General features: G+C 40.4%; 6 protein-coding genes across 7 annotated transcripts; 4 read left to right on the forward strand and 2 right to left on the reverse strand.

The window, feature by feature from the left end:
• The first annotated feature begins 2,680 nt into the window (after positions 1-2,680).
• Positions 2,681-4,134, forward strand: LOC108135896 (putative peptidyl-prolyl cis-trans isomerase dodo). Its single transcript, XM_017256812.2, has 3 exons — positions 2,681-2,812; positions 2,927-3,283; positions 3,946-4,134. Exons 1-3 carry the CDS (start codon positions 2,755-2,757, stop codon positions 4,053-4,055), a joined length of 525 nt encoding a protein of 174 aa, XP_017112301.1. The 5' UTR covers positions 2,681-2,754; the 3' UTR covers positions 4,056-4,134.
• LOC108135889 (protein penguin) lies at positions 4,125-8,221 on the reverse strand. The gene is made up of 5 exons (XM_017256805.2): positions 7,639-8,221; positions 6,290-6,992; positions 5,551-5,953; positions 4,845-5,323; positions 4,125-4,373 (listed from the first exon to the last, which is right to left on the reverse strand). Exons 1-5 carry the CDS (start codon positions 8,106-8,108, stop codon positions 4,188-4,190), a joined length of 2,241 nt encoding a protein of 746 aa, XP_017112294.1. The 5' UTR covers positions 8,109-8,221; the 3' UTR covers positions 4,125-4,187.
• A 1,126-nt stretch (positions 8,222-9,347) lies between these two features.
• On the forward strand, positions 9,348-12,348 carry LOC108135892 (M-phase phosphoprotein 8). 2 transcript variants are annotated; one of them, XM_017256809.2, is made up of 4 exons: positions 9,348-10,003; positions 10,758-10,901; positions 11,073-11,507; positions 11,708-12,348. In XM_017256809.2, exons 1-3 carry the CDS (start codon positions 9,533-9,535, stop codon positions 11,484-11,486), a joined length of 1,029 nt encoding a protein of 342 aa, XP_017112298.1. In that variant the 5' UTR covers positions 9,348-9,532; the 3' UTR covers positions 11,487-11,507; positions 11,708-12,348. The 2 variants fall into 2 exon arrangements, with proteins under 2 accessions (XP_017112298.1, XP_017112297.1); XM_017256808.2 differs by having other exon boundaries at positions 9,349-10,003; positions 11,073-11,476.
• Positions 12,349-12,595: 247 nt separating this feature from the next.
• On the reverse strand, positions 12,596-14,467 carry LOC108135893 (NADH dehydrogenase [ubiquinone] flavoprotein 2, mitochondrial). The gene is made up of 3 exons (XM_017256810.2): positions 14,297-14,467; positions 13,641-14,159; positions 12,596-12,851 (listed from the first exon to the last, which is right to left on the reverse strand). Exons 1-3 carry the CDS (start codon positions 14,333-14,335, stop codon positions 12,681-12,683), a joined length of 729 nt encoding a protein of 242 aa, XP_017112299.1. The 5' UTR covers positions 14,336-14,467; the 3' UTR covers positions 12,596-12,680.
• A 603-nt stretch (positions 14,468-15,070) lies between these two features.
• Positions 15,071-17,720, forward strand: LOC108135882 (golgin subfamily A member 6-like protein 22). The gene is made up of 4 exons (XM_041707122.1): positions 15,071-15,215; positions 15,277-15,567; positions 15,955-16,142; positions 16,199-17,720. The coding sequence occupies exons 1-4, from the start codon at positions 15,098-15,100 to the stop codon at positions 17,657-17,659; spliced, it is 2,058 nt and encodes a 685-aa protein (XP_041563056.1). The 5' UTR covers positions 15,071-15,097; the 3' UTR covers positions 17,660-17,720.
• A 1,017-nt stretch (positions 17,721-18,737) lies between these two features.
• Positions 18,738-19,927, forward strand: LOC108135898 (thioredoxin domain-containing protein 17). Its single transcript, XM_017256814.2, has 2 exons — positions 18,738-19,226; positions 19,641-19,927. The coding sequence occupies exons 1-2, from the start codon at positions 19,082-19,084 to the stop codon at positions 19,901-19,903; spliced, it is 408 nt and encodes a 135-aa protein (XP_017112303.1). The 5' UTR covers positions 18,738-19,081; the 3' UTR covers positions 19,904-19,927.
• Positions 19,928-20,274: the final 347 nt, after the last annotated feature.

Genomic DNA, 20,274 nt, shown 5'->3' on the forward strand with positions numbered 1-20,274 from the left:
GGAGAAACAGATACCCACACAATTACGAGGCTTCTTTTAAGTTGCTTGTTTCCGCTTAGCTGGGCAACTGTTGCCAACGTTCTTTTGTTTCTTTCACTTCCACTTTCACTTTTAGTTCGCTTGTCGCCGAGAGAGAGAGTGGCGCTACCCGCCCACCACCATTTCATCAGGGCCAGAAGCTAAATCAAATCAGCATTTCGCTTTCTAGTTCGACTCTCTTGCATGTGGCCTAAACTTAATGCAAACAAACTCTCTCTCTCTCTCTCTCACCCACCTGCACACCCCCTAACACACATTCACCTAACTAGGAAGAGATAAAAGAATATTTATAAATGTGCATTGTTGTTGTGGCGAGCAAAACGTGCTTAAATCAGATTTAAAGTAAACTCAAAATCGAATTAAATATGTACAAAGGTTAAACGATTAAACGCATGAACTTAAAACGCGACGTAAATAATGAACTAATGAACTAATGAAAATCGGAGGAGTTGTATTGTGTTGGTATTTCTTTATGTGTGTCTTCTAAGTGTTTAGCGAGGATTACCAATGCTCAAAGCAAGCACAGAACGTAAATATAAACGAGAAAATTTAACTAACACTCTTAAGTCGGTTTGACAACTAATGCAACTTTTAATATACACTAGTACAGCAACCAAACACACACGGCTATTCGGCCGTGTGTGTGCTTATTTGAGACTTATTTCGTTACCGCCATCTCTGTTTAATTAAACCGTTATGCTCCCTGCCCCCACTCGCCGTTTAAAACGACGAGTGCGGTCGAGCGAGACGGCAACTACAACACAGCACTATAACAACTAGAACAACACTTGACTAACGGACTGGTCATCAGCGAGAGCGACCACAAAGACACACAACAAGAACAATGTTAACAGCAAAACAAGAAAACAAAGGAACTTATTGAGTTTTATTTGCAAAAGAGTGATTTTTTGTAGTGGAAATATTTTATACACAAGTTACTGATGATTCGAATGGAGGACATAGCGAAATGTTAATTATTACGTATATGTATATATTTTTTAAGACAAATTGTTCAAATTTATTATACGAGTACTACCAAACAAAGCGAGTCAAAAACCAATGCCAAGCCAAATCGAAAAGCATGAAACTGGAAAATGATGTTGCAGACAACAATTTAGTATTAAAAACGAAGGGCGAAGAAGAGCAGCAGGGAAACAGGGGAAAAGAAGAGAAAACAAAACCTTTACGGACAAATTAAAACAAGTAAAACAAGTTAACATTACATTATATAAGTAGTTAGTAATTTAAAACTAAACCCAAAGAAAATAAGCTAAAAATCACGAAAAATGATACTTAAAGCAAACAAAAAAAGGTTTATGTATACAAAAAGATGTTTTTTTTTTAATATTATTAATGTTATTAAGTTAACGAATAACGAGCGTCACAAAGTCACACTGTCCAGACACCCACACCAACACGCACACAAACGTACACACAAATAACGAGTGCATTTTGTTAGGTGTTAAACATGAAAAACCAAAGGAGAATCCATAAAATCATAAACATGAAAAAATCGAAATCGAATCAATTTTTAAACGCAATGATGTCTCCTCGAACATAACGAATAACGAATTCTGAGCAAGGCGCCGGTTAATTTGAATCTAAACTGAATCTAGGCAAAATAAGCGAAATATATAAGAGCCCACACCTGTCCACACCTTAACGAAGGTGAAAGCGGGACGGCACGATGGCTGATCGTATTTCAAGTTACTAACACGACACAATTTTTTAAACACGCCAACGGATCGAGCAAAGAAGCGTTTCACGTACATAAACTAAGCAAATGGAATATGCGTACATTGTTGTGGTAGTTACAGATGGCGAGAAGCATACACGTAAATTAAAATATAAACAAACCAACTTGCAATAAATGTGTATACAAAAAGTGTCGAGTCTTTTATTTGCTGTAGCTTACATTATCACACGGACTAAATAACGCAATATTACTGAGTTAATGTTGTCCTTTATTTGAACACAGAAATTCACCTCTTACTGTTAAGCCACCAACTGTCAACGGACATACCACTGAGATTGTGTCAGACAGCACGTGTCCATGTTAATTGATTGTTTTCTGCAAAACAATCGGTTTGAGTCAAGACTACTATGGAGTCCAAACTTTGGAGAGTTTTTATTGGTTCAGGACCAAGCTAATGTATTACAGTAGCATTATTATATTTATTTATTTGAACACAGAAATTCACCTCTTACTGTTAAGCCGCCAACTGTCAATGGTCATACCACTGAGCTTGTGTCAGACAGCACTTGTCCATATTAATCGATTGTTTTCTGCCAAAAAAAATCGATTTTAGTCAAGACTACTTTGGACTCCAAACTTTGGAGACTTGTTATTGGTTCAGGACCATGCCAAAGTATTACTTACAGCTGATAGCATTTAACACTGTTAGGCAGTGCTGCCACTTAACAATTTATTTGCTAAATCTGTCAATTTAAAATAAATGTTAAACTTTCCGACAGAAATGTTAGAAAAATGATGATAACATTCTGTAAGCAAAGCGATGATTTAGCATTTTTGTAATGGAAACTTCGATTATACATATATGTGAAAAAAATCGATGTTATCCCGCCAAACATCGATAGATGTTGTTTAGAAAACATCAATGATATCGATGTTGGCATTGATGTTTTCCCACCCCTAGTGCGAACGCGACTTACAACTTAATTTTAACATTTTAAGTAAGTTAAGCGAATTAAGACATGCCAGACGCCGAACAATTGCCCGAGGGCTGGGAGAAGCGCACCAGTCGCTCCACAGGTATGAAATGTAGATGTCCCCTATAAAGTGGCAGAATAACCACAATCCCACTCGCAAACAATCCGTAACCGGCATGCTAAAATAAATATGTACAAATGTATGTATGATTGACAGGACTGAGCTATTACCTCAACGTGCACACCAAGGAATCGCAATGGGATCAGCCCACGGAGCCGGCTAAGAAAACCGGTGGAGGTGGAGGAGGAGGATCCGGTGCCGCGTCCGTCGCCGGAGGAGACGGACCCGACGAGGTGCAGTGCCTGCATCTGCTCGTGAAGCACAAGGGCAGCCGGCGTCCCAGTTCGTGGCGCGAGGTGAACATCACCCGCACCAAGGAGGAGGCCCAGCTGCTCCTGGAGGTCTATCGCAACAAGATCGTCCAGCAGGAGGCCACCTTCGATGAGCTGGCCCGCTCTTATTCCGACTGCAGTTCCGCCAAGAGGGGCGGTGACCTGGGAAAGTTCGGCAGAGGTACGGAAAAAGGCACATCCTCTCGAGGAACAGAATCCTTAGCTAAGCTTCTTGCTGCTCCAAAAGATCTGAGAACATGGTTCCCTGCGATCTGTGTCGATTAAGGGTTACATTTATTAGGAAAAGACGAATATTTGTGATTTTTTTAAAGCCACTCTTAAAATCTAAAGGTATATTGAAGTATGACAAGATACATTTTCAAGAAGAAAGATAAAATAATGCGGCTATGGCAACAATTGCTCTAGAGCATCTTAACTAGTGACTGGATCATCAAAAAAAAAATCGTAGTTTTTAATTTTAAAGAAAATGTTGTTTAGAAGTTTGACAAACTCAACGACGTTAGCTCGTAGCCGATGCAGAAATAGTGTTTCAAAGTTTAAAACGATCGATGCATTAATTTTGACCGTGAGTTTTGAGCTGCCGGTCAAGGAAACGATAATGACAGGCACTTTCCCTTCCATAAAAAACACCTTTTGCAGCATAATCATAACCTTAAATGCGGTTTATTATCGTGTGACGGTTTAGGACAACGGAAATCTTCGAAACTAGGTTGTTTCTTTCTTCATTACTGGGTTACGATTAAAAAATGTACACAAGGCAAAGTCGCGTCCATCTCGTTATTAATTCATATTTAAATCATTTAATTTCCTCCTTTATCACAGGTCAGATGCAGCCGTCATTTGAGGAGGCTGCCTTCAAATTAAACGTGGGCCAGCTTTCCGGAATTGTCGACAGTGACTCCGGCTTACACATCATTCTGCGCAAGTCTTAAAGACTCCTCGACCACCGAACCCCACAGCTCACGTCACTTCTCACATGAATAAAACGGAAATTACAGCCATTTCAATATAGAATTATGTATTTTAAAATGTTAGGTTTTTTGTCTATAAGCTAAAAAGGGTTTTCATTTGCCAACGCCCAATTTGGCGGCCAGCAGCTTGGCCCCGGGCGTCTTCTGGCCCCCGAGCGCCTGGTTGAGGGTCTTCTCCTCCGCGATGGCCTTCTTGCAGTCGTCCAGCAGCGAGGTACTCTCCTCCACCAGCTTCAACAGGACGAAACAGGCCCGGTTGACGCCCAGCCAGACTTTGAGCTGGAAAGGAATGGAATCGAAGAAACAATTAGGACCAGGATGCATCGGTTTACTTCGCGAACAGAAGCTTAGGAACTACTTATTTATGAAATTATTAATATCGACAAATTTTAAATAAGAAAAAATACTCAATTTATTAAAAGAAAAAGCCATAATTAAGCACTGATCAATTCAGCATATATACGATGCGTTCCTAATAATAGTAATGTTACCATGTCTTCAAAAAAATAAACATTATTACTTCAACGCAATCCCTGGAAGATTATTCTTATTTGTTAAAATAAACTTCATTTGCCTGCGCACATGAGGAACATTTTATTTTGCTTTGTTTCGTTTCGTTTCTTTGTAATACTTCGACTCTTCACTGACATTCTATAAAGGTGTGCGTGTATTTTTAATTGTTTTGGCAAATGCTTTTTTGAGCACTTTGAACACCTGACTTAAAAGCTTAAGAGCTGGATATCTACTCACCACGTCGGTGGACAAGTTTTGCAGGAGTTGTTTGCTGAAAGGAGTGCCCTCACGTTTGCCATCGTTCTTGAGGATCTTTTTCAATACAATGTGCATGCCGGCCTCCTCGATTCCGCTGACCAGTGGAGCTGCCGCCGGCTCCTCCTTCGCCTTTGCCTTTTTGGGCTCCTTTTTGGCTTTCTTCAGCTTGGGCTCTCCATCATCCTTGTCTTCGGCCTCCTTCTCGCCATCTTCTTCCGCATCCGCTTCCTCATCTGCATCTGCATCTTCATCGTCATCCTCTTCACCGCTGCTGCTGTCGGCGTTTAGCAGTTTCTTGCGCTGTTTGGTGGCTTCGGCTATGATGGCCTCCACATCATTGTGGGGCTTCTTCTTATCCTGTGGCAGCGGACCGGCGGCATCGGCTGAAATGCGCCACTCCGGCTGGGCGATCACTGCGGCTAGGGCTGTAACCGCCTTCTCATAGGATTCGCCTTGAACTGAAAGGCAGAAAAAATACAGAGGCTTAGCATATAATACAAATATATGCAAGGATTTTCCATTGGGAAAAAACATAAGGCTTTTGAATTGTTTGTATATTTCTAAAAAGGGCTAATACTGAAAAGATACTAAAACCCACAATAAATAAACACTTTAAGGTAATGTTTAACATTTTAAATGACACACATCTATAATTATAAATATAATATTTGATTTGTGCACTCACTGTGATTTAGAATGTCGGCGGTAACCAGGCCGATGTGGCTGTTGGACAGCCAGAAGGCTGCCTCCTCGGCGATAGCCTGTGCGATTGGCGCCTCGATCTGCTCGAAGATCTCCTTGCGGCGCAGTTCCTTCTCCTTTTTGCCAAACGCCAGGCCCTCGTCCACCACGCGAATGAACTCCGGATGGAAGCAGGTGGTGTCGCCGGGCGCCACCAGCCATTGGACCACCCGGCGGCCGTACTGGTTGCCCACCAGTGTCTTCAGATCCCCGTGCAGGTGGTCGTAGATGGCCTTCTTGGTGGCCTTCGTGTCGTCCAAGGCGTTCAGCAGCGAGATGAGGAACACGTGGCCATGCTCGTGGGTGGCGATCTTGAGCAGATGCTCCTTGATGTTCTTAATGATGGCCTGCAGATGGTGTTAAATATCTATTCATTAGACTCCCTTACATAATATATAACAATAATAATGAATTTATACCATAGAATTATTAGTATAGTAATTTTAAGTACAGCGATTAAATTTTAATATACTCTAGTCAGTTTTGTACAACAATTTAAGAAAATAACCATAAATTGTAGTCTTTGTTTTGGAATAAAAATGTTCTCGATGTCTGACCTTTTTTTTCAAGTACAAATTCATAAACCTGGTTTTAATCAATCTTTTTTTAGTTTAGTGTTTACGAAAATTAAAAACTATTTATTATGGTTGCTTCCATAAGCTCAACAAACATTATTTACTCACTCTGCGGTTCTTGGGCGTGGACTTGTAGAAGCAAATGACACCAGCCTCGCTGCCCTCCTTGGTGGACAGCATGTGAGGCACTAGGGCTGCAAATGCAGTGACCGTCTCCTCCAGCTTCTCCTCATCCTCGTCGCAGGCGCGCAGGTATTCCAGCATCACGGCATGCACCAGTGAGCTGTCGACCAGCTGTTTGTTGGCCACATGGTCCAGATTCGCTTTCACCGAGCCCAAAATGGATGCCTTCATGTTCGTGGCCTCCTTGTAGGTGTCGCTCAGCGACTTGACATTCGCGTCCTTGACCTTGCGGTACAGATCGCCATAGAACTCCTGGCGCATGTGGATGCGCTGCTGGGGCGTGGCACTCTGGTACATCGTGTCCAGCAATCCGCTGGCAATGCTGTGTCCGGCCAAGCGGACAATATGTCCGTACAGGCTGTCCACCAGCTTCGATTTGGTGGCCGGTGACCCGTATTTCAGCATTCGCTGGACGCAAAACTGGGCGTACTTCGACTGGCACATCTCCACGATGAAGGGCAGCAGCTGCTCGGAGATCTCGGCCCGCAGCGCCGGTGAGGCGTACTTCAGCATGCACTGGAGTACCCGAGCGGTGTCGTGGGCCTTCACCACCTTCGAGATGGTGTCGCCCACGTTGAGCACCTTGTATATCTGCTCCACCAGCTTGTCCTTGTTCCCAGTTCGGCGGCTGCAACACAAACATGAAATTGAGTTATAATTGTGGAAAAACATAGCAGTATTGCAACGAGGTTATTATAACAAAGTACCCTTTGTGTATTTGTGGCAAACTAATCTCGCATTTTTAAATCCCTTCTATTTGTAGCAGGAAGTCTATAAGTGGAAACTTTATCGTACAGCTCATGTCATTAATAAAGATACATGACTTTATGAAGCTGTTTAAATAAAAAAGTTAAAAAATAAATAAGTATAAATGCAAATAAAGGAAGAAGTCTATAAGTGGGGACTATATCATACACCTCATCAATCAGTTAAAAACACATTTATAAAGATAATTTTAACAACATTTTATAGCTGTTGAAATATTGGAATATTGTAATACCCAAATGGCATAATTTCGTTGCTTCTAAGTATATCGTATAATGCATATACGTTGGGAACTATATTTACTCCAAATTAAAGAACTATTTTCTATAGTTGTCTTAAATATTATATTACCAAAATGGCATAATTGAGTTGTTTTTGGAAATAACTAAATGCATACACATAGAGACTTTGTTGGCTTATGCGATGTCTAGGGGTTGAATTGCGTTTAAGATGAATGGGACAACTACATCCCATCATTGATAACCCTCGTGGTTTTAAGGGAACCCTACCATCGCAGCTTCTCGTAGATTTGCTTGGCCTCCTTGGTGATTTCGTAGGTGTCCTTGGAGCTCTTGCGCTTCAGCTTAAGGTCCTTCTTCTCCTGCTTGAACTTGTTCCAGTCCTGTTTCTCGCCCTCCGCCGGCGCCTGTGTCTGTTGTGCCTGTGGTTTACCCCGGAACTTGTTGCCGCCGGCTGCTCCTGCTCCACCGCCTTTGTCGAACTTCTTGAAGCCACCGGCTGCTCCTCCGGATTTGTCAAACTTCTTAAAGTTGCCAGTTCCAGACTTATTGTCAAACCTCCTGGTACCACCGGCGCCGAGTTTGCCTGGTCCTCCGGCTGATTTGTCGAATTTCCTGGCGCCTCCTGCTCCGCCAGGTTTGAATTTCTGACCAGGCGATTTGTTGGCCTTGAAGGCCGGCGGCGGTTTGTCCACCGTTTTTGCCACCTTGCTAGGTCCTTTCGGATCTGAACTGACCATGTTTACTTAATTAATTTCGGCACTAAAACTAACTATTAGCAAATGTTTTGCTAATTTTTGTTAAATGCCCTACACGTGCTGTTAATTCAGAGTGACCAGAGCGTTCAAAAATGCTGCGGAGTAAGTGAAAATACTTAAAGTTGTATTATCTCGAGTAGAGTGAACACAAGAAAAATAAATATATTAAATAATAAATTTTTGCCTACTACGTATTCGTGAATTTAATAAATTTTTTTTAAAAGGTGTTAGCCATATTTAAGTAAATTTTTTTTATAATAACACATATCCCTATTTAATTTTGTTGTTTATACAAGGTAATAGTTGGATTATTTTTAAGTTAATAACAGCATCCATTCCTTTGATAACAACATTAGGAATTTTTACCTACTACATGTTCGTTAAATTATTAAATTGTTTTTACTAGGCATTTAAAAATTCATACCGTTTCTGCTGATAAAACTTTTATTTGAAATTTGTAATTGGACCGTAATTTATATAAATTGTTGAATAGTAGTAGTTTGTCTAGGTGATGTTGCCAGACTTACTTATTCTTAGTCAGGAATCCCAACTTCATGGATCCTGAAAATTTGAAATTGATGGGGCGTTGGGGCTTTTGGGAAGATTTCCCTTAAAAAATACTCAAAAAATGATTATTAAATTGTAATTATCTATTTTTCAATTATATTAATAATTATTTTTTACGGTCCCTGTTTCAAACTTATTAATAGCATGACGCAGCCGATGTATAAACATAACAGGGTTATTATTTGGCATAATCTCTTAGCCAAGTGTTCACAGTGGGTCAATATCAAATTATCATACTGACCCTCCAACCATCTCTAATTTCTGGTTTTACTATTACTGTCGATTGGCATCTCTTGGTATCGGTCGGCTTGTTGTTTTCAACAATTTATGGTATTTTGAAGCCCAAACTTTGTACAAAGTATTTTTTTTTCTGGTATAGATATTACCGCCAAGATTCAAACGTGTAATATCGTAAGCAACTCTTGGGTTTGATTTCTACTTTTCCAATCGCTTCAAAGAAATAATCAAAACATAAGCAAGTCTCATAAGAAATGTCCTTATTTATTGATCTGTTCCGACTATTTTGTATTTAAATAAATATAAGAAAAAAGTTTTTTTTAAATAGACGAACTTAAAAGGTATTTTTTAAACTGAGCTGAAACTGTGTGTATTTTTAATCGTTATCAGCGCGGTCACACTGCGAGTGTGTACAGTACAGTCGACACATCAACGCCTCCCGATAGCGAATACCTATCGATAGGTCGATAGGCAACTAAAAAAAACTTTTTTCTCGTTGTTGTACAGTCGGAGATTTGTTTTTGCGGCAAAGCAAAGGAAAAGCAAAAGCAAGAGAAATTTTTGGAGCAAATCCAATCCGAGCCGGCGCAAACGTGGTCAACATGGTGAAGCCGGGCAAGAAGAAGGTGGTCGAGGAGCTGAGCCGCAAGAAGCTGGAACCGGAGGGCAAGCGCAAGAACGGTGCCGCCGTCGCCGCCCCAGATTGCGATATTGAGGAGAACAGGGACAGGGACACCAACTCCTCCGTCTCCCACTCGACGGCCGGCTCCTTGAAGAAGCCGCTGAACAAGCGGAAGGTAACCCAGACCCAGAGCCGGTCGGGAGTGCGCTCGGGATCCGACGACAGCGATGACCTGCCCCTCAACGGCAGCAAGGAGTCCTCCGCCGGTGGGGGAGGAGCAGGAGGAGGAGGAGCATTCGCACCCAAGAAGCGCAAGCTGGGCAAGGCCAAAGCCACCAGCAGCCACACATCTGCCGCCAAAAATGGCAAGAAGGCTGCTCCAGAAGACCTAGTGGACGACGATGAACTGGTCAACAGTGATGCTCAAACGGGAGCCGATGTGGAATACGAGGTGAGACCTGATCGTTCAATTATTGATTAACAAGTTTACAATATTTAAACCCGTAGTCTTTTCATTATGGTGGTTACAATAACTTTTTAATTAACTAAAAAATACAGACGACCAAGAATTAGTTTCATGGACAAGTACGCGTCGCAATTTCGGGGCCGGTCAAATTTTAAAAGGAATTTATGTCCAATTGGGTCTCTATCAAAACAGGATGCTTACGCAGTTACAATTTACAATTAAAATTTAAATTTACCAAGTTGGAATACTTTGAAGAAATATGGGATACTGTTTAAATGAAATCCAAGTCCAATTGGTCAAACCAAAAAACTGTATTTAAATGTACGTATTGATTAAAATTTTCTCAAATCATTTCAATTTTTACAGCGAAAGGTACGTTTGAAACAAAAAACCCTAGAATTATTAGGACAGAAACATTTTTCAAAACGCGAACTAGAAAGGGAAACCGATCTTTATTTTGAGACAGAAGATATTTTGATGTATTAAACAGTACAGTTGCTGTGCGAAATGCATGTCCTAATTGGATAATAACTCTTAAAAAATAGTACCATTTTTAAAATTAAAATTGCCTAAAGTTCACAAACGGATTTACAAATTGATTTTAGAAACCCGCCGTAAAAACCAAGCTAACTTTAATTGTTAATTTATAATTCCAATTTAACTTGCTTTATACTTTGATAACATTGCAACAAGAAGTTCTGATCAGACGATCTAATATGTTTAATATAATATTTTTCAGGTAGAAGCGATCATGGGCCACAAGATTATGCGCGGCGCATCGTATTTCCTGGTGCGCTGGAAGGGATACAATAAGGATTCGGACACATGGGAGCCAGAAATTGATCTGAACTGCGACGACTTGATCGCACAGTTCCTGGCTAAGGTAATGGCCAAAAACACTACCTACCTAAACTATCTTATATTGTCATATAGATATATGTAAATGACTTTCTACATATATTATTTAATTTCTAAGAATATGATGAATCTGAATAAGAGATTATGTTATATAAATGTTTTATTTATCCAACCTTTTTTTTACTCCGTTATTAAGAACATCAAGACGGAGGCAAAATCCAAAGCAAAGCCCCAGAAGGTCGTAAAGAAAGCCGTGTCCGGAGTCGGCGGACGTGGACGACCGAAGAAGGCCGCTACCCCAGCAGATCCTGAAAAGCAGTGGGTTGTTGAGCGGATCGTTGACTTTGCGGACGACCTGTACCGGATCAGGTGGAAGGGATTCGGTGCCAAGGACGACACCTGGGAGCCGGAGTCGAATCTGTCCTGCGAGGGGCTGATTGAGAAATTCAAGCGCGACCTGGTCACGCAGAAGAACGTGGACACCAAGGAACTGCGCGAATCGCCCAAGAAGACCAAGCGACTCGTCAACGAATACTACCCCAGGACGAATATACACAACCGCATTGAGCGCTCCTCAAAGCGCGCTGCCGCCAAGAACCGGTGCGTTTAATAACTCTATATACAAAATAAGGTTAGAATAATGACACAACTATAAAGTAATTTGTAGTAGTACTTTTACCCTAGCTACCTTATGTTTCTAAATCTATGCTTTTATTTTTTGATATTTTGATTGAAGTACATTTTGCTTGTAGTATTATTTGTTTTGTTTCATTATTTAGTTTGTAACCCTTATTTGTTTATTTGCTGATTAATGTCACTCTTTATTTGCAGCGTATTTTATGGCGAGGACTGAGGAAAGGCGGCGGCCCCGCCCCCTCGAAGTGGTTTTCGGTGGAGGCGGCATCCTTAGAGTTTTAATGCATATAACATTCATTTTTTTTCGGCGTTGGTTTTTGAGGACACACGCGGGCGGTGTACATGGTGTGTTTGCTGTGCAAAATTGAGGGGCAAGGAGCCAAGGAGCAGATGTAACACGGATCGAAATTCATCGCCCCCAAAATTCTGAAGCGAGAAAAGGCAGACACAATCCAATCCAAGCAAATACAACACATTACAAAATAAAGATTTATCTGTAACCTAAGCGAGGTCAGGCGCTTGAATGCAGCACGGTATATATGGTGAAGTATTATACCTGGTTATGCTGCATTCAACCAGCGTAGGATATAAGCAATGTAAACCTAGACCTAATCACACAACTTGTACCCTTAAGGTGGAATTTAATCATTTTAAGCCTAAGTTTTGTCTTTTGCAAGAAATTGTCACAGCTGCAAATAGCCTCTTAACTATTCTTCCCAATCGTCTCCATTCAAGTTATGTACGCCATAGTGTACACGAAGTAATTACATAATAATTAGCAAGGAGGCGCAGCAGTCTCTAGTATGATGAATAAATGTAAAACAATGTCAAATTCACGATCTGCTGTTTTTAAATATTATTAATCTGTTGAAGTTTTAATTTACGTTAGCAATTCATACGAGTATGAGATCACATTAATAAGCCTTTTATAGAATTTATATGTAAGCTTTATTTTGAAGTTATCCGCTTATCAGTTATAGAATTTTAAACCGAAAAAACTAACTATTTCAAACGTTGCTTGGTTTTAAACCGAAAAAACCAACATTCTAAACTAAACTAAACCCGAAAAAAGTCAAAAATCACTTATCAATGACCTCTAAGAGTTGCTTAACATTTATTTAACTTTCGTTCGACAATCAGTGATAGGTGCTGCTCCATTGCCAATCCTCTAGAGGCCTGCCTGCAGTCCGAAACCAGGTCCCTTGGGCTCCTCGCTAAGGGAAGTGGGCTCGCCCTTCGGCTCGCTGGCAAAGCGACCGTTACGGGGGCCAGGGGGCGAAATTTTGTCCGCCTTCAGGTCGTTCAGAATGTCCTGCATGTCCTTGGCCGTCAGATCCTCCTGCAATGCGAGGAAAGCTTAAGCAAAGTGCATATACATATTTGGCATTATTTTTGTGCTATCTATCGGGTTATTACTTCCCATAGTAAATGTAGCATTTACTGTTTGAATTCATCTGTGTGTTTGAATAAATCACCTCATTGCTGTATGAACTATTTAAAATAAGTAACTGAAAGTGTTATCCATCTCTAAGCTCGTGTCTCAAATTACAACCAAAGATATTTAAAAAGGTGATGAAGAAAAAGCATATTAAAACGTGTTGTTCAAGTTACAAAAATGGACTTATTATAAGCCTTGGTTCAGAATTAAAAATTATACTCTTAGTGTACAGAAGTTAAAACTGCAAATGCAACTCGAATTTCTATTACAAAAAACAAATCTCTTAAGCTGCTAGAATTTCTTTAGCTCTTTGCCATTAATATGTTTTTTTTTTTTGTGGCTAAATTTTGACAGATATAAATTAAATATGAATTATTTTGGTTAAAAGCTTGCTATCCACTACAACCACAAGCAAAATTCGCAGTTTGTCCTGTTTCTAACCTATAAAAGATGTTTTTTGAATGTGGATGTCAGTGAACCTGCTTACATAGAAGACATCGTTGATCGCCACCATGGACGCATTTTTGTGTCTAACAAGACTTAGGTAGGGTAATTTCAGACAATTAGGACATAAGGTGAAAAGAGCTGGCTGTGCACAACATATATCATTTAACTTCGTAATTAGCTTTGTTCCTAGCCCTCAAGAGATGACTTTCATTGAACCTGGAATCTCTGGCTCAGATTACTTACATAGTAGTCATCGTTGATCGCCACCATGGGCGCATTGACGCAGGCGCCCAAGCACTCCACCTCCGAGATGGTAAACTTCCTGTCCTTGGTGGTGTCGCCGACGCCGATGCACAGCTGCTTCTTGCAGGTCTCCAGGATGTCGTCGGAGCCGCGCAGCCAGCAGGGGGTGGTGGTGCACACCTGGATGTGATACTTGCCGGTGGGCTTGCGCAAGAACATCGTGTAGAAGGTGGCCACCTCGTAGACGCGCATGTTGGGCAGTTGGAGGATGTCGGCCACCTTGTGCATGGCGGAGATGGGCAGCCAGCCGTATTGGCGCTGGGCCAGATCGAGCAGCGGGATCATGGCGCCGCGCTTGTGTCCCTCCGGATAGATGCTGAGTATGGCCTCCACGCGCTTCTTGTTCTCCGCCGTAAACTCGAACGGGATGTTGGGATTATCCTCCGGCGTGTCGCGATGCACGAAGAGGTTGTCGCTGGCCCGGGCACTGCTCGTGGCAATTGCCCGGATGTTGGCACGCTGCAACAGCACAAAAAAGTTATTAACATTTCCTTACTGTTATTGTTTTCCTGGGCACAAATTATATAACCAAGGGGACAGGTAGCACGGTGAATTCCTGACCATTTATGCTCATTTTTGGACGATTCACTACTCACCACAGCGGCCAGCGTCTTGGAGGCACAATTCGTCAGCATTCTGGAGTTTCCAAAATAAAGAAAAGGCTGCAAAATTTGCTCTTATGTCAAATTCGTAGCCTGCTGTGAGTTTTTTTTTTACAAGCACCACTCACAGCTGATTTTCGGGCGCGCGTTTTTCAGCACTGGCTAGAGATGGGCAATCCAACTAAATACTGTGTTGGGAATACAAGGTAAATTATACAAAAAGTAAGTCTACCTACTTTTTATTTTATTTTATAAAAATTGTGATAAAAAATTAATTGGGTATTCCCCAAATTTGTCAGCATTCTTTAGAAATTTCAGAAAATCGATTTAGGTATTCCCTAAACGACTAAATCTCTGAGTTTCGATCAGGTGTTTGACAGCTGTTCATCAAAATGAATCTGTCTGATGTTTCAGCAGCTCAGCAATCCAGAGGCTGGTAAAATTTTTTTTTAATTTCTAAAAGGTCAGGGTCCAATTCTTTTCTACTAAAACTGAGAAGGCAACACTGGTCCCAACATGGATGTAATCACCGAATATATGCTAATAATGAAGCTTATAATAAAAATATCAAATTAGGGAATAAAGTTTTACATGTTTCTTAATAGCGTTTCAGCGTTTCAGGGATTCAGTCGTTAACGGAATACCCAAAATATTTTGATTATATTAGCGATTACTAAAATTGCCGATATATATCACCGTTACAATTTCGGCGCCTTCCAACACTGTGCGCTAAGTCGATTGTCTTGCAAATCGAAAGACGCGCAAACTTGAAAAGTCACAAGAAGCCACGGAAAAATGGATAAATATCCGCAGGTCAGAGAATTTCTCGGCCTAGAGGGCAAAACTGCTGAAATAATGTTGCAGTTCGAAGAGGAAATAAAAAAAAAAACAAAAGTGCTCGCCGAAGAGGAGGGTGAGTGGGGTGAAAAGCAATAATCTTTGAGAGTTGCCAACATGTTTCTACTTGACGCCAGGGATTCGCTCGAAATTGGTGGAGCTAACGCTGGACTTAAGTCTGGCCAAGCAAGGAGCCGAAAATGTGAAGGAGATAAACGAGGTCATGGCGGAGGCGGAGACCATGACATATGACTGCCTGTTCCAGGTCATGCAAATCGAGCGTCTGTTGGAGCAGGTCGGCCTGCAGGACATCCTGCGCTACACCGTCCAGCGCGAGGAGCAGCAGGTCAAGCGCCAAATGGCACTCGAGGAGGAGCGGGAAGCCGAGGAGGAGCAGCAGCTGGCCATCCTCAGATCACGCGATGTCGGTAAGATCCTCTAAAAAATATTTTTTACTTATCTAGGGGTTAAAAGCTTGTACATTATGCTATTTTTTTCCCCAACTGTAAATTATACAGCTGCAGTTAAAATACTATCACCAATATGTTAACTGGCCATCTTTAGGAATTTATTCATATACTAACAGTTGAATTTTTGTATGAAATCTATGAAATTATTCTTATACATACCTTCACTTTAATTATTGTTTTTTTGTTTTTATTTTATATTGCTGATATAAAACCTAATGAAGCTCTAACTTGTATATTCTATTGTACGAATTAACTAACGGCGCAAAATATTAGGGACTCAACATATGAAAAAACAATTTGTTGATTCTTTTAATGATTTTCAAATATATATTAAAATAATTTTAGTTCAAGAATTTCGCGTGGTGCATGAGGTTCTAAAAGAGGAGGAGAAGATGCTTACCACATTAACACATGAATTAGACCAGTTAAACAGCCGGTATGAAATTACAATAAACGATTTAACAGATAAACGTAACAAGAAGATAGTCGCCATAATACAGACCAGCAAGCAAATAGCCGAAATGCAAGCACAGGTTAGTACTTACCAAATATCCAATAAAATTAAATTTGAATTTTTTCCGGGTTCCAGTTAAAATCAAAAGATATCAGTACAATGTCTGCTCAAAGCCACATCAAAGAAAAGAATGTCGTTACCGAGAATGAAACCAACATCGTTAGCCCACAGGAAGCAGAAAAGCCATCAAACAGCAGCAGTTTATCATTTCAGTCGGCTAATGATTTTCTGAAAATGTTTCTGGAGGATGATAAACAGCAGGTGGGCATCTTGCACTCAATTCTGGCTAATCGCAATAAGGAGAAGACTGTTATCTCTTTTAACTCGCCACCAAAACATGTGCAATTTGCCCCTGATCCGCTACTAACCGAAATTGTGGAGTTTGAAAAAGAAGAGGAGGTTTCGGGATCAGATGAAGAACTAGTGGAGGCATCTGATATGGAATTTGAAGAAGAATCAGAAGAGGAAATGGAGTTATCAGACGCAGAACTCGATGAAGAGCAACCAGAAGACGGATTGGAAAAGAAAGAGGAGGAATCAGACGAAGAACTTGATGAGGAGCAACCAGAAGACGGTTCACCGGAGGAATCCGACGATGAATTTAATGAGGAGCAGCCAGCCGACGGTTCAGAGAATATATGGATGGAATCAGACGAAGAAATTGAAGACGGGCAACTAAAAGAGGGTTCAGAGAACGAAATGGAGGAATCAGACGATGAATTGAATGAGGAGCAGCCAGCAGATGGTTCAGAAAACGAAATGCTGGAACTGGAGGAATCAGACGAAAGCCTTGATGAGGTGCAGCCAGAAGACGGTTCAGAGAACGAAATAGAGGAATCAGATGAAGAATTTAATCGGCACAACCCAGAAAACGAGGCACAGAACGAAAAGGAAGGATCACAGAAAGAATTTGATGAGAAACCAAAGAAGTCGGAACCAAAAGTGCAGAAATCAGAAAAATTCAAGTTGGATATAGACGATTCTGAACAGAAATCACAATCCGAAAATATGGAATTTGAATCGGACGATGACGCATCGGTCGAACAGGAATCAAGCGAGGAGGAGGTTACTGATAAGGGGGCCAAAAAACTGTTTGGGAAGGCAAAGCCCAAGCAAGCAGAGCAGAAAATTAATAAAACGATGACGCAGCAGAAGGCCTCTTTCAAAGGCAATTTCAAAAGGTCCTTCATTCCCGAAACCCCGCAAATACGAAGTGTAAATCTCACTTCAACACCCAAAAATACTAAAAATTCTAAGGCCAGCAAAAACTTGCCCAGCACTTCCTCCGGCTCTCGCAACCGCTATTCGTCTAGTCAGTTGTCAAGCAATGCCGCAGATGTCGTGAAGACTGAACTACTGCCGAAGAGGCTTAAATTGGACGATGAGGAGTTCCCCATGGCCCAACCTCATCCATCCAATGACGACCACTCTTTTCAATTCGCCTCTCCCAATAGTGATATCAACGATGATTTCCTGCTAAACTTTAGCGATGATATGGCTTCGTTTCCTGGGGCCTCTTCCTCTTACTTTTTGTAATAAGTCAATACTTGGATAAACAAATTAGTTAAAAGCGGGAGCTATATAAACTCTGTTAAAATATCAATATTACCAAAAATCATTTAAAGTAAACTTTTTTATAACTTATATATATATATATTTACTTAGATTTATTAATTAATAATAAATCATTAAAAAAATTTGTTTAAATTTAATAATGAAATAATTAATTAGAACAGTAAACAGTGAAATAAAATAAAATATTTTCTTTTTATTTAAAATCGTTATTTAACGCTACAATCTAAGTTAAATATTAAATAAGAAAGTATATATGAGCAACAGTTGATCAAAATTAATATAAACTTAGATTTACTTGGAAAAAATATTACGATTTAATAATGAAGTAATTCATTTGAACAGCTTAATAAAATTTGTAATGATTAATAATAGTTTATTTTTAAAAAATTAAAACATTTAATGGTCCAATCTGACTTTAATATTAAATAGGAAACTACATATACGTAAAAATTAACGATTTAAGGAAAATAAAAGAACAGTTGATCCAAATTGAAAACTTAGTTTTACTTGCAGACAGATAAAACATAGGTATGCGAAAAATATTTAGAAAAAAAAATTGATTAAAATACAAGAATGCTTGATTATCTTGTATTTTAATGAATTTTGTTGTCTACTTTTTTGAGAAAATCGCTTAACAGTTTACCATCTGGTTCAAAACATTCATTTCATTTTCATTCCCTGGAACTTGCGGTCAGAACCGCAGTTAACATGACGATGTTCTGTTCACAGAACAACATTATTTTGGCGCCAATTTTAAATTCAATTAGCACTTCTGAGCTAGTTTTCCTGTACACTTAATAAAAATGTAATGAAAAATGAGCAAATCGTTTTACGGTTTTCGGAAAATTTGGATAACTAATTTGACGGAAAAATTAAAAGTTTGGTAAAAAAAATCTGTTTTATTTATATAATTTCAAATACAAATCTATACCTTTTTTTAAGCAATTTTTTTAAAATTTCTGTTTTAATAAAAAAAACTCAACAATCTGAGAGGTTTAAGTAAAATTTTCAGCTTTCAAGACAATTAGTTATTTTTTGGATGACGGAAAACAAAACTTCGATAAACGGTTAACAGCGCAGTGTTCACCACGGTGCGCTTAACAGCACGCACTGCCGGTCGTGGTGAGTTTAGCGTCACGAGTGTGGTGGATACCGCAGCTGCTGGAAATTGCCGCAAAAAGAGAAGAAATAACAAAACAACAAAAAGAAACAGCGATTTTATAGGCCTTTAATTATCTGATAAACTCCCCGATGGCCGATAAGCACCGGCTAAAGAACCCATAAGATCCAGATAACCATTGGGCCCCAGAGTCGATTGGAATCGCCACGAATAACCATCCGGAACTCACTTGAGCGTCGAAAAGTCTACAAAATTCCATCATAATGCCCGAATACGTACCGGCACGGGGCTTCAAGGAGATGGAGAATTTCCTCAAGCTCTACGACAACCAGCGGAATCCCATATACATCTACTTCTACGGCGAGAAGGATAAACAGGGACGCAGCTGGTGTCCCGACTGCGTGGCGGGTAGGTGACGAATTCTCCTCACGGTCCACAGCCGTGTTTTGGTACTAGTGCAGATTGGTATTCATTTTTAAGATTATTTTTTTTGATTCTAGGGTTATATATTCTAGGGTGAGGCAATAGTTTTAGAAAACGATAAAAGCCGCGTTAAAAAAATATAAATTGAAAAATCTGAGGATACTATACGACACTAACTTTGAAAAATACGAATTATCATGATTTTTATTATCAAATTATAGCTAAAACCTCTTACCTAAACATATTCATACATCTTTTGATAAAACCTTATAAAGCAAACCCCTAAAAAATAATTAAAATTGTTCTGGAAATATATTTTATAATCAAACTTAAGCTTATACCTTAAAATATAAATTGTATGGTCCTATAAGTAATACCGGTTTCTACTCTATTTTTCAGCGGAAGATACGATAATGGCTGCCTTTCGGTCGCACGCACCGGCGGACTGTATAATCCTGGTGGTGGACGTGGGCAACCGGGAATTCTGGATGAGCAAGGACAATGAGTTCCGTAAGCCCCCCTTCTCGGTGGAGGGAATCCCAGCCCTGCTCCACTGGAAGGGCGTGGCGAGACTCGATGGCGATCAGTTGCTGAAGAAGACTCTTCTGGAGCTTTTCTTCGAGGAGACCAATCCGCGCAAGAGCAATGCTGGCACTCAATAAAATGCGATTTGAGTCGAAACGAGAGAGAGAGAGAGAGAGTGGTTTATGTATTGCGTTCCACTCGGAGAAAAGTTTGAGTGGAATTGGGGGAGGGGATTGGGGGAATTTGTGAAAATGAGGGAAAAAGTGGAGAGAGGGGGCACTGAAAACGAGTCGAAATATTCTGGTTCGCAGCACATCGCATCGCTCGACATTTTCTCGTTTATTTGCACGCATTTCGTCGACCAGGACGAATCGTTTGGCAAAACGCGGCTGAAATTCAAAGTCGTGGCAGTAACGGTAAAAAAGCGGCACACGGGCTAACGGTAAACACGCGCGGTAACGCGCCATCTCGCTCGCACGCAAATGCCGCTATTTTACCTTTTTTTTTA

Source organism: Drosophila elegans, unplaced genomic scaffold (genome assembly GCF_018152505.1).
Source record: "Drosophila elegans isolate 14027-0461.03 unplaced genomic scaffold, ASM1815250v1 contig_149, whole genome shotgun sequence".
NCBI classification, from domain to species: Eukaryota; Metazoa; Arthropoda; class Insecta; order Diptera; family Drosophilidae; genus Drosophila; species Drosophila elegans.